Raw genomic sequence first — 12,663 nt, 5'->3', positions numbered from 1 at the left:
CCCAGGTACCAGCTGGCCGCCCACCTACGCGAGGGGGGCGGGGCCGGGGCGGAGCCCCCCCCCAGCCCGGCCCCTGGCCCCGGCCCCACGCCCCCGGCCCCACCACCACTGCACCTGCGCTGCAACCTCTGCGACTATGAGACCAACGGCAAGGACAAGATGCGCCTGCACGTGCGCGGGGCCGGGCACCAGGAGGCCGAGCGCGGGTACCAGGTGCCCGGGGGTGGGGCCAGGGTCCTGGAGAAGGGGAAGAGTTAGGGGAGGGGGCAGAGCCACAAGGGAATAGGGTGAGGCAGGAGGAGCAGGTGTCTTGGAGGTGGGGGCAGGGGGACCAGGTGCCCAGGTGTGGGACCAGGGACAGGGTAAGGGGCTAGGGGAGGGATGGAGCCACAATAGAGGGAGGGTGGTGAGAGGAGGTTGAGGGATGGATACCAGGTACCCAGAAACAGGGCCAGAAGGAGGAGCCAGGGGCAGGGGTGAAGCCAAAAAGGGGAGGTGGCAGAAACAGGTGGTCAGGGCCAGGGGGAGTGGGTAGGACCCAGAGGAGGAAGAAGGGGAGAAGCCAGGGGAGAGGCAGCCTCACCAGACAGGGACCAGGAGTGCAGCTGGCCATGGGAAGGGGAGGAGCTGCCCAGCAGGAGAGCCCAGGTACAAGTGGTCTGGGGCAGGACTGTACAGGAACAAGTTGCCTTGGGCAGAGTCATGCCGAAGGGGTAATGCCCAAGAGCATGGGGCCAACTGCTGGGTAACGATGGGCACAAGGGGAAAAGATGGAGGCAAGGGCAGCAGTGGGGAGGCATGGCTACCCAGAGAGGGTGGAGCCAAGGAGAAGGCTGGGGGAGGAGAAACCAAGGGTAGGTGGGAGGGAGCCTGGGGAGGGAAAGCACGGGTGCAAGGTACCGGGGGTGGGAGACAGGGACAGGGCCTAATGCCAGCATCTCTCCCCCCTCCTCCTTTCCCCCCCGCCAGTTCCTGCTGGAGCTGGAGGCCGCAGCACCGGGCCCTGACCCCCCGCGCTTCCACTGCGGGCTCTGTGAGGCTTCCGCGCCCTCCCGCCTCGCCCTCCTGCGCCACCTCCGCTCCCCCCGGCACCGCCAGGCCTTGGCCCAGCGCCGGCCCCCCGACGATGGCCTCCAGGCCCATGTGCACCTAGCCCCAGCCCAGCTGCACCCCACCGGTATGGGCTTCAGGAGTGGGCAGGGGGCTGTGGGTCAGGAGTGAGGGGCACTGTTCCCCACCCCCTCCCACCACTGCCGTGGGACACATTCAAGCGCAAAGTGGCTGTGGGAAATGCTCTGCTCATAATAGATTATGACAGGCGCCGGGGCCTGTTGCCTGGCAACCGGCATGGAGAACAAGGGAGTGAAAAAATGCAGGGGAAAAGAGAGAGATTATCCCTCCTCCTTCCCACCTCCCTGAGTGCCTGCGGATGGGGGAGTCCCAGGACCCTCCCCCACCCTGGCCTGGAGGCTGCGGGTCAGGAGTGAGGAGCATCTGTGGGGCAGGGGCTAGGGGTCTCTGCTCCACCCCCCCAGCTCCCTCCTTCATGCCCCCAGGGAAGGACCTGACCTCAGAGCCACCACCCACCGAGAAGGAGGTGCCTGGCAAGGCCCCGCCCCCTGGTGAGTGACTCCGCCTCCATCCCCCATCCAGGACGCCAGGGTCCCACCACCTGGTCCTTTCTCCTGTCACAATCAGGGAGGGGGCCCTCGTGCCCTCTCCCCCTGGATGCCCAGGTTCCCCTGCCCCCTATATCAGAGCCCTGCTGCCCTGGCACGGGGCTCAGGTCCTAATTGCCCCTCCCCCCTCCCCCAGGAGTGGAGGAGGCGGAGCCCCAGCGCCCAGCGGGCGGGGAGACCTCCAGCACGGTGAGCGCCCGGTCGGGGGTGGGGCAAGGGTGGGAGGGGGTGGCGCTGACCTGAGCTGATCCCACCCCCATGGGAGTGGGGGAGTGGGTTGGCCTGGCACTTCCAGGAGCCAGGGGGGGCTGGGTCCCACCCCAGACGCATGGGTTCGCTTTCTCTGCCGCGCCCCGGACCCCTGGTTTCCTCCCCCATATCCTACCTCTGACTCCTGGGTCCCCTTCCCTTCCCCTCCCCGCCTCCTGGGTTCCTCCCGTCTCCCCAGACATCTGGGTTTCTCCCTGCTGGTCTGACCCCCCCTCCCCCCTTGCTGCCCAGGTGTTTTGCTGCCCCTTCTGCAGCTTCGTGAGTGCAGCAAGCGAGGTGGTGCGGGTCCATGCCACTGAGCAGCATGGGCTGCAGCCCACCTACCGCTGCCCACTGTGCCAAGAGCAGCTGCCCGGGCGCCCGGGGCTGCGCCTCCACCTCGGCCACACCCACAGCGTCGTGCCCGAGTGCATGGAGCGACTCCTGTTGGTGGTGAGAGCCCCCAGCCTGGTGCCCTGCACTGCCCAGCAGGGCCATGAGGCCCATCACAGCACCTCCTGGCACTGGCCTAGGAGGGTGTCGCGACCCTGCCCCACGGCCTCTTCTTCCTCCCCCACAGGCTGTCGCCGTTGAGCCGACCTTTGCCACCAAGGTCCTGCCTGCCCCAGCGCCCGTCCCTGAGCCGCAAGCTGCCCCTGAAGGAGAACCCAGCCCTGGAGGTGAGTGACCCCCTTGGGGGATGGCACAGGGATGTGGGGTGGGGTGTGGCTGGGATCCCCTGCATCCCATCACCCCCTAGTCCCACACTGGGGGATCAGGCATAGCTGGGATTCCTCATAGCACAGCACCCCCTAGTGTTTACCTGGGGGATGGAGAGAGACTGGGACCTCCACCATCCCCCAGTGCCAGCTGGGAGGTAGAGCACAGCTGGGATTCCTCACAGCACAGTGCCCCCTAGCACCAGCCTAGGGGGCCCCCACCATCCCAGCACTCCCCCACATCCCTGTCCTGATGCCATCCTCTCTCCCGGCAGTGCCACCCACTGGAGACCCCGCCCCCACGGCGCCCCCACTGTCTGCCCCATCCCCACCTTCTCCTGCTGCCGACTTGCCCTCCCAGCCCCGCCCGGCTTCTCCCAGCCCCCCAAGGCCCGACGATAGTGAGGAGGAAGCTGCTGGGGTGCCCACCCCCACGGAGGAGGCACCAGTGGTGGTGCCACGGGCCCCTGAGGCCACCTCGGACCCACGTCACCCTCTGTCCTACCGCAAAGCCACCAACTTCGCCCTGGACAAGTTCCTGGACCCAGCCCGGCCTTTCAAGTGCACCGTGTGCAAGGAGTCCTTCACCCAAAAGAACATCCTCTTGGTCCACTATAACTCCGTGTCCCACCTGCACAAGATGAAGAAAGCCTCAGTGGAGCCTGGCACTCCTGGGGGGCCTCGAGGTGAGTCCGGCCCGCCCGGTGCCCCCCAGCCAGCATCGGATAAGCCCTACAAGTGCGCCACCTGTCGGGTGTCCTACAACCAGAGCTCCACACTGGAGATCCACATGCGCTCGGTGCTCCACCAGACCCGCTCCCGTGTGGCCAAGGCCGAGGCGGCTGGGAGGGCCGAGGTGGGAGAGCCCGAGGGGCCCCTGGAGCCGCCAGCCGAGGCAGAAGCCCCCAAGGTGGCAGAGGCGGTGCCAGTGCCCTTTGCCCCGCCCCTCTTCTCACCCCCCCTGCTGCCGCCTTTCCCTGTGGTCCCAGAGTCCCTCCTTAAACTGCAGCAGCAGCAGCTCCTCCTGCCCTTCTACCTTCACGACCTCAAGGGGGCACCCAAGCTAGCCTTGGCTGCCACTCCTGCCCTCACCCTGCCAGCTCCAGCCCCGCCCCTGCTGCTGGGCCCCACCCCCAAGGAGGATCTGCCCCCAGCGCCCGGTCCAGTCAAGCAGGAAGCAGCAGCTGAGGAAGATGCCAATGGGGAAGATGCCAATGGGGCCGCCAAGGCCTTGCTAGAGAACTTTGGCTTTGAGCTGGTCATCCAATACAACGAGGGCAAGCATGGCACAGGGGTGGGGCCAGGAGGGGTAGGGCCACCGGCAGCAGCAGTGGCACCCCCAGTGACAGCCCCAGCACCGCAGCCGCCAGCTGAGAGGCTGCGGTGTGGGACCTGTGGGAAGCTCTTCTCCAACATGCTCATCCTCAAGACCCATGAGGAGCATGTCCACCGGCGCTTCCTGCCTTTTGAGGCCCTGAGCCGGTATGCCGCCCAATTCCGCAAGAGCTACGACAGTCTGTACCCACCTGCTGAGGGCCCAGCGCCCACTGAGGCCCCGCCCCCTGCCACTGCCACCCCCTTGGACTTCCCGCCGCTCTGCCCGCCCTTCCTGATGCAGCCCATGGTGGTGCCACCAGCCGGGCCCAGCCCTGAGGTGGCTCCAACATGGGGCCTAGCTGAGGGGCGGTGGGTGCGGGGAGAAGAAGAAGAGGCTATGGCGGGGGCAGATGCGGCCCGTGGGACTGCCTCTAGCCGCCGCTTCTCCCGCACTAAATTCACTGAGTTCCAGTCCCAGGCCCTGCAGAGCTTCTTTGAGTCCAGCGCCTACCCTAAGGACGGCGAGGTGGAGCGTCTCTCAGCCCTCTTGGGCTTGGCCAACCGGGTGATCGTGGTGTGGTTCCAGAACGCCCGGCAGAAGGCTCGCAAGAGTGCAGCTGAGGCTGGGGTGGGAGCTGGAGCAGGAGCTGGGGGCCAACCCAGCTGCAAGAAATGTGGGGCTGCCTTCCGTTGCATCTTCGAGCTGGTGAAGCACCTCAAGAAGTGCTATGACAACCAGCCCCCAGTGGGCACCAATGAAGATGAGGAAGATGCTGGTGAGGAAGAGCAAGAGGAGCCTGAAGCAGAGGAAGAGCCTGAGCCACCACTCGGAGAGGAGGAGGAAGAGGAGGAAGAAGAGGATGAGCGGGATCTGCCACCAGGCACCGGAGACACTAAGGAAGATGGGCCAGCTGGGAATGATGCCCCTGAGCTGGCAGTTGAAGACTCCCCAGCACTTCCCGGCACCCACGGCTCCACCCTACCCACGCCACCAACACTGCTGCCTTTTGGGGATGGTTCCCGTGGCCCCTGTGGGCCCCTCAAGAGGAAGCATGAAGACGGAAGCCTGTCACCGGGCACAGGGAGCAGTGGGGAAGGGGAGTCCCCCCGGGACAAGCGTCTCCGCACCACCATCTTGCCTGAGCAGCTAGAGATCCTCTACCGCTGGTACCTGCAGGACTCCAACCCTACCCGCAAGATGCTGGACTGCATCTCTGAGGAGGTGGGGCTCAAGAAACGTGTTGTCCAGGTCTGGTTCCAGAACACCCGGGCCCGGGAGCGCAAAGGCCAGTTCCGCTGTAGCCCAGGTGCCACCAGCCCAGCCATCAAACCCACGCCGGTGAAGTTCAGCCCCACCCCCAGTGCTGGGACCCCCAGTCTTGGCTTGGGGGCCCTCCCCACAGCCCAGCTCCCTCCACCACCATTGAAAGGGGAGCCAGAGGAGCCCGAAGCCTGTAGCCCATCCGGTGGGGAGCTGAGTGACTCCTCCTCCTCCTCCTCCTTGTCATCCTTGGGTGACCCAGAGTCGCCAGGTGGACGGGGGCGGGCACTAGATGGAGGCACTGGGGCTGGGCCCGAGGCTCTGGGCCAACGCCGGTACCGGACCCAGATGTCCAGTTTGCAGCTGAAGATCATGAAGGCCTGCTATGAGGCCTACCGCACACCCACCATGCAGGAGTGCGAGATCTTGGGGGACGAGATTGGCTTGCCCAGGAGGGTCGTCCAGGTTTGGTTCCAGAACGCCCGAGCCAAGGAAAAGAAGGCCAAAGCAGCTACCGGGGAGGTGGGGGGCAGCACTGATGGGCCGGCTGAGCCGCGGGCAGCCTGCACAGTCTGCGACGTCAAATATGACTTCTACGTGTCTTGCCGGGGACACCTCTTCTCACGGGGGCACTTGGCCCAGCTCAAGGAGGCCGTGGCAGCCCAGCTGAAGAGCGAGAGCAAGGGCTTTGAGGGGCCTGCAGCCCCTGCCCCCACGCCAGCACCCTTCACCCCAGGTGAGTGACCCAACAAGGACTGGTAAGTGGCAGTGCCCATAGGGAAGCTGGAGGGAGCATCACTGCCCACGGGGCAGGTTCAGAGCCCTGCTTCCCTGGTCCTCTCACCCCTCCTGGCTTCTTCCCCCTTCTCACCCCACCCCTGTCCCTCCCCCATGCCTCTGTCTCCTGCACCCCACCACACAGTGTCCTCCCCATCCTGCTTTTCCCTTCCCTCCCAGCATTTCCCAGGCATCTCCACTCACTTTCTGCCTCCTGCCCCCCTCCACCCTGCCACTTCCTGTCTCCCGTGTCCCTCCCTCTCAGTCTCCCCAGTTCACACCCACCTCTGCATGCCCCCACCACCCTGCTGGGCGGGGGGGAGGGGGTCTCCGCTATGGTGGGGTGGCTGGGAGGCTCATGGACCCGTTGAGTTGACTCCATCTTTTCTCCCCACCCCCAAGCAGGGTCCCCCACAGCTATGGCTGCCCTCTCGTCCTCTTCTGCTGCCCCCCTGGGCTCCACGCTGCCAGGACGGTCCTTACCTCAGCACCTAACACCTGAAGAGCCCCAGCTCACCCCCGCCCCAGACACAGCTCCAACAGCCTCCGGGGAGGCCGACGTCAAAGTCAAGGCAGGACTCGCCGAAGGAACCCACCCCAACATTGCACCTGTTGGGACTGGCCCAGATGCCCCTACTCCTGGAGCACCCGTGGCCATGGTGCCACTGCTGGGAGTCTCCGGGGCTGCCGGGCCTGACCCTGCCTCACCGGCTGTGGCTCTCAAAGCCCTCAAGGGAATGAAGCCAGCAGTCCCAGCACTCCTGGGAGCCCAGTTCCTCCCATTCCCAGTGCCAGCAGGCGGGACAGCACCGGCCTCACTCTTTGGTGGCCAGCTGCCTGGCGCCTACTTCCAGCAGCTTTACGGCATGAAGAAGGGGCTCTTCCCGGTGAACCCAGTCGTACCTCAGACTCTCATCGGCCTCCTGCCCCCCAGCCTCCTCCCGGCTCCCGAGCCCCCTGGCGTCTCTACGGTGGATGTGGCCCACCGGTACCTTTGCCGCCAGTGCAAGGCAGCTTTTGACGGTGAGGAGGCAGCCGCCGCCCACCAGGCGGCCTTCTGCTTCCTGGGTCGCCCGGCTCCAGCCCCGCTCCGCCTCTCGGTGTGCACCTACCACTGCCTGGCATGTGAGGTGCTGGTAAGTGGGCGCGAGGCGCTGGGCGCCCACCTGCGCTCCAGCGCGCACCGCCGCAAAGCAGGCATGGCTGGGGGAAGCCCCCCTGGCCCCCCACCACCGCCCACCTCGGTATTTGCCAAAGAGGAAGCAAAATTACCTCACTCGGACCCCAGCCCGAAAAGGAACTCTACCTCGACCACACTTCTAGCTTTATGAACAGGATGATGGACCCCCTCCCCCTTCCTCCCCCCCTGCACTGGAGAGGGGAGGGGGGCAACTGGGAACTCCCTGCCCTCCCTTGCCCTGGGATAATGCCCACTGCCAGCTCCCCCAACTCTTCCCCTTTCCCAGAGCACCCAAAGGCACCCACAGGTGAGGCTCCCAGACATGGGGGGACACCTCCCCTCTGTATCCCGGCCCCCTTACCCCACCCATACCAACCACGCCAGGGAAGGGCTCTGCGTTGGCTCTCCTGACTCTTATGTGGCTTCCTCACATGCCCGTGACACATGCCCACCCCCACCCTGGAGTCTTCCGCCCCTTCCATATTTAATCCAGCCGCAGCTACATCCCCTGGGCTCTCTGTCACTGTCCACATGGCCTTCTGGGTCATGGATGTCCCCTCCTACACTAACCTTCCCCTGGCCAGCCTCCACTCCACCCCACTCAGACCTACCCTCTTGTGGCCACACCTCCGCCCTAGTCTGTGTCCCTCCCCCTGTGCCCAATGCACCCCACCAATCTACCTCCCCCACCCCCGTTATTGCCTGCCCTGCCACCCACGCCCCGTACTGTGCTACCAACTGAGCAAGGCCAAAAAAAAGATGGACAGAACACAAGGAAAGAACTGCAAACAAGGGAGAGGAGCCCTCCCCTTCCCTTTCCCCTCCCAACCCCAGCATGCTTTGCCAGCCCCTGTCCCACCCTGTATAGAACTCATGGGGTTGTTGGATGGACAGCCAGACCCATGGATGGACAGTGGTTCAGACAACAACTAAACAGGGGAAGACATAGGAGTGTCTGCTGTGCCCCAGCCTCCTTCCCCCTCCCCTCCCCGCTCCACCCCATCTCTTTCCTCATTGCTAGTGGCTCCTTTGAAAACCAACAAAAAATAACCGACAACCACCTCGCTTTACACCCCCGTTGACCTCCTGCCATGGTGCCAAGGGGAGGAATGGGACAACCGAGACTTCTCTTCAATGGCTTTAACTAAACACCCTCCCCCGAGTATCTCCTCGTCCTCCTCCCTCACCCCGCAGCCCATGTGGCAGCCACCCATTCCTCACGCTCGCCAAAACCGAACCAGATGAAGACCACAGAAAGGAAAGCTAATAAAACTGTCTCTGAAATCCAAAGCTCTTTGAAATAAACCCAACTGCAACCAAAAAAAAAAAAAAAAAGGCAACACAAAAGGAGAGAGAAAAAAGAAAAAGAACAAAAAAAAAAAAAGCGCAACACAAACACTGACAAGAGAGGAATAAAAAACCAACAAAGAAACAGCATAAACCAACAAAAAAGCAATGAAAACCAACAGAAAACCCAACAAGTAGTCAATAGAATCCAACAGAAAATCCATCAAAACCCAACACCAAGCAACAGGAAAACCAAGAGAATCCAACAGGAAACCCAACAAAATTCCAACCGAACCCAACAGAGAGCCCACAGGAAATGCAACAAAACTCAACAGGAAACCCAACAGACCCCCCCCCAGCTTCCCCGAAAAACCAACAGAAACACCAACAGAAAAAAAAAAACAACAAAAAAACAACTAAAAAGCCCCACAAAATAAACTAACCATGAACTGAAAGAACTAGAAAAAGTTAAAAACAAAAAACAAAAAACAACAAAAACTTGAAGGACTGTGGAAACAAATGTCAAAAAAGGGGGATTCTTTTCCTACCCGCTCCCATTGACATTTTTATTTCCCTTTTCTCGTTGGTTTTTAACGATGTTATTTTTGGGGATCCTCTCATCATCGCTGATGATGTCTCCTAATGTTCCCCCCCCCTTCCCCAAAGACAGGAAAAAAGGATTAATTTATATGATGGAAAGTGGATCTGACCCCTCTCCCCACCCTTGACACTGCCGGGAAGGGGAGGAAATTCAGAAATAACCAAACGAACTATGAACTGGGCTGGAGAACTCAATAAAACTTGGGATTTCCCTCCCCCCCACCCAGGTTTCAGCCCCACCTTCCAAAAGCCCCCACATCCTTTGAAAAAAACCCTCACCCCCAGGACTGACAGACTTTTGTTTGTTGTGTATTTAAAGAAAGAGAAAGTAAAACAAAAAAGAGGGGGGGAAAAAGAAAAAAAAGTTCCAAAAAAAGGAAATAAAATGGTATTTAAAAAAAAATGATAATAATTATAAGAAGAATAAGAATAAAGATTGACATGAACCGTGGGTCTCTGGGGACAGGACCGGGAGGGGCAGTGGAGTTGTGGGATAAATGGAGGGAAACAGAAAAAGTCCATGACAATGTGCAGAAGACATGAAGGTCACGAGGAGTTCCTTGGTGTGGGCTGTGTTCTGTTTCCATGCCCTTCCTCCCTACACATTGGACCCACCCCTTTGGAGTAGGCCCTATCTTCTCCCAGGTAAGTCACCTTCCTTTTTGTAGTTCTGACACCTTTCCAACTTGGCTCTGACCCTATAGCTCTAGGCCTGCCCCTTGCTCCATTGGCCCTACCCCTTGCCTTGTTGACCTTATAAGCCCCACCTCCTGAGCCTTTGTCCTCTCCCACCCCTTAGCTCCTCTCTTTTCATCCCTGGTTCTTCCCATATCATTAACATCGCTTCTTACACCACTGACCTGACTCCTGTTCCATGCCAGACCACCTATACCTTGGCTCCCCACAGTTCTGGTCCTCCCCACCATCATGTGCTCCTCCCCTTTTTTGTGGTGTCTTCACCCACGTTCTCTGTCCCATAGTGCGGGGAATTGCCGGCTCCGTTACTCATCCGTTCTTTCCCTCTTGCTGGGAAGAACAGTTGAGGCCAGGAAAAGGAAAAAAGGGAAGGTGAGGGAGATGGATGGGCCCAGTTAGCAAAAGGGTGGGATGGGGTGGGGATAGGATGCTAGGAGGGCTCAGTGGAGTAGGAGATAGAGGGATGATAGGAGAGTGGGTGGAGTTGGGGGTGATGGGAGCGGGTGGTAAGGGGTAAGGTGGGGCCAAGGAGGTGGGCCGGGCCCGGTAAGGTCTAGCAAGAATTAAGCAGGTGGGAATTGGTGGGGGAAGGGCTGGGTCAAAGGGCAAAAGGAGGAGGTAGCACTGGAAGGCCAGATGGACACTATTTTGGTGTAACTCATGAAAAATTAACCCACCTTCCCAATCAACCTCTTCCCACCCCTTCCTGACCCATGTCCCAACCTTTCTTGTGTTCCCCACACTACCCTGGCCATACAGTTTCCACCCCAGTACACCTGCCCTCTCTCCCACCCACCCACATCCCCTGTCAACCTAATCATCACCAAGGCACAGCATGGTGTTGCCTACGCCAAGAACAAAAGAAGGAGGAAGGCATAAAGGAGTGAAAGAGGGAGATGATCTCCTCTCCTGGTTCCCACATGGACGCTACCCCACCCTCCCAACATCTGAACCTCCACAAGACCACACCCAATCCCACTTTGAGTTTATTAAAACTCTTGAACAAAATTCAGAACCAAGGGAAAATTGCAAATGTGGATCCTCCATCCCTCAAAAAACCCTCCAACAGGGAGGATGTTTTGTTCCAAATTGGGGTGAAAATTCCAATATGTTTTCCACAAAATTACATTTTTCAGTGTCAAAACAAAAAGCCCAACTTGTTTTGAGTTGTGGGTGGAGGTAGTTGCTTAGCCCATTATTTTCTGATGTGTTTGAAACTATTGCCGTAAAATTCAGTCAAAAGGAATTCATGTTGGGATCAACCCAATCTGTCACCTCCAAATATCCTCCTTTTAACACTTTTTTTTTTTCCCTCCTTTGTTGTTCATTTCCAAAATGGGATTTTGTCAAAATCAATGCCATTTCCCACAAAAAAACCCAGTTTTGACCAAAATCAAAAGTTTTTAGATCAAATATTGTCAACTCTACCTATTCTGAGAGCGCTCACAACTACATACTCCTGGCCCAGAAATGGGATATTCCAGCTAACAATTCCACTCCACCCAGTCCTGCTCCTCTTATCATTTCATGAATTTTTCATTCTGAATTGGAACAAAACCTGAAATTTCCAGCAAAATTGGTGGGAAAAAAACCTAAGCACCCAAAAAATGACAGCAAAAATAGATTTGAAGCCAAAAAGTGTTGATTTTGATACAGGCACATGATCTTATTTCAACCCAATAAAAACATTCCCTTTCCATGATTACATTCATTTTTATTTTGACCCTTATAGCATATAGGAAAGATTTCATGTCTGGTATCTTAAATTTGTGTAAAGTCTATATAACATATATAATGAGTGTTAGAATAACATAATTTTAATTATAACATAACATATATGATGAAAATATATTCACCAATGAATAACCTATACAGTATATATATATATATATATAGTGTTAAATAGAATATATATGGTCTATATAACTTGTCATACTCTCTAACGCTATATATGTATTCTATATAACTTGCTATATTCATGATGGTGAATTTTACACACCCTGTGGTAAATATATACATATAAATGAAATCGTGTCTGTATGTGTGCATGTGTGTACACACACACACACACACACACACACACACACACACAATACATGAAATATGAATATATATAAACAAAATGTATATAAATGATGTGTATTATATATACATACACATACATATTAAATATAATGTATATATAATACACATATTTAACAATGTATGAATATACATACATACGTGTGTGTGTGCATACATAAACTCATCAGGGAGAATATAGCAAGTTATCTATATTATTTAAAATAAGAATACATATGAATGCAGACGCAGCTGGATGGATTTTTTTTTTTGACAAAAAAATTAAGGTTTTTGACAAAAAGCGCTGTCACTGATTTTCTATGAACTTTTTTATTTAAGTTTCTATATTTCTGAGATGGAACCAGATCTACAAGATCTAGGAGGCTAAGAATCCTCCCCCCTACCCCCCGAATTATTTTTGTTCCATTTCAGAAAGGGTAAAAATGTAAAAAAAATCTAAATTGATCATGGATCAAAAACATTGTTCACATTAAGCTTGTTCTACTCACTCTAGTATTATACTACATTACACTACACTATATTGAATGCATACATTGTACAACTTTAGGGATTTCCCCCCGTCAGATTCATTTTGATCCATTCCGTTGTATTGACACTGGGCCAAAATAACATTCATTTTCCATTTTAACGATCCATCACCTAATTGTGAACCCCCCTCGTTCGGATAACAGATAAACATCAAAACGAAGCCCAGCAATAAAACAGGTGTAAGCAGGATATCTTTTTAATCCTCTTCCAAAATATCACTGAGATGTTTCAAGAGAGAAAGAAACATTGATTTTGACAAAAATGGACGTTTTTGCCGCAAAAGTTGTT

General features: G+C 56.7%; 1 protein-coding gene across 1 annotated transcript in view; it reads left to right on the top strand.

Moving 5' to 3' along the window:
* The window catches only part of ZFHX2 (zinc finger homeobox 2), a 14,584-nt gene extending 4,941 nt beyond the window's left edge, over nt 1-9,643 (top strand). The window contains exons 2-9 of the mRNA XM_025192809.1: nt 6-213; nt 970-1,177; nt 1,557-1,622; nt 1,816-1,868; nt 2,181-2,381; nt 2,509-2,608; nt 2,923-5,961; nt 6,405-9,643. Of these exons, the coding sequence (XP_025048594.1) occupies nt 6-213; nt 970-1,177; nt 1,557-1,622; nt 1,816-1,868; nt 2,181-2,381; nt 2,509-2,608; nt 2,923-5,961; nt 6,405-7,333 (4,804 nt within the window). The 3' untranslated portion in view covers nt 7,334-9,643. The remainder of the gene's footprint in view (nt 1-5; nt 214-969; nt 1,178-1,556; nt 1,623-1,815; nt 1,869-2,180; nt 2,382-2,508; nt 2,609-2,922; nt 5,962-6,404) is intronic.
* Nucleotides 9,644-12,663: the final 3,020 nt, after the last annotated feature.

Source organism: Alligator sinensis, unplaced genomic scaffold, assembly GCF_000455745.1.
Source record: "Alligator sinensis unplaced genomic scaffold, ASM45574v1 scaffold128_1, whole genome shotgun sequence".
Lineage (NCBI taxonomy): Eukaryota > Metazoa > Chordata > Crocodylia > Alligatoridae > Alligator > Alligator sinensis.
This window is presented reverse-complemented; position numbering and strand designations above follow the sequence as displayed.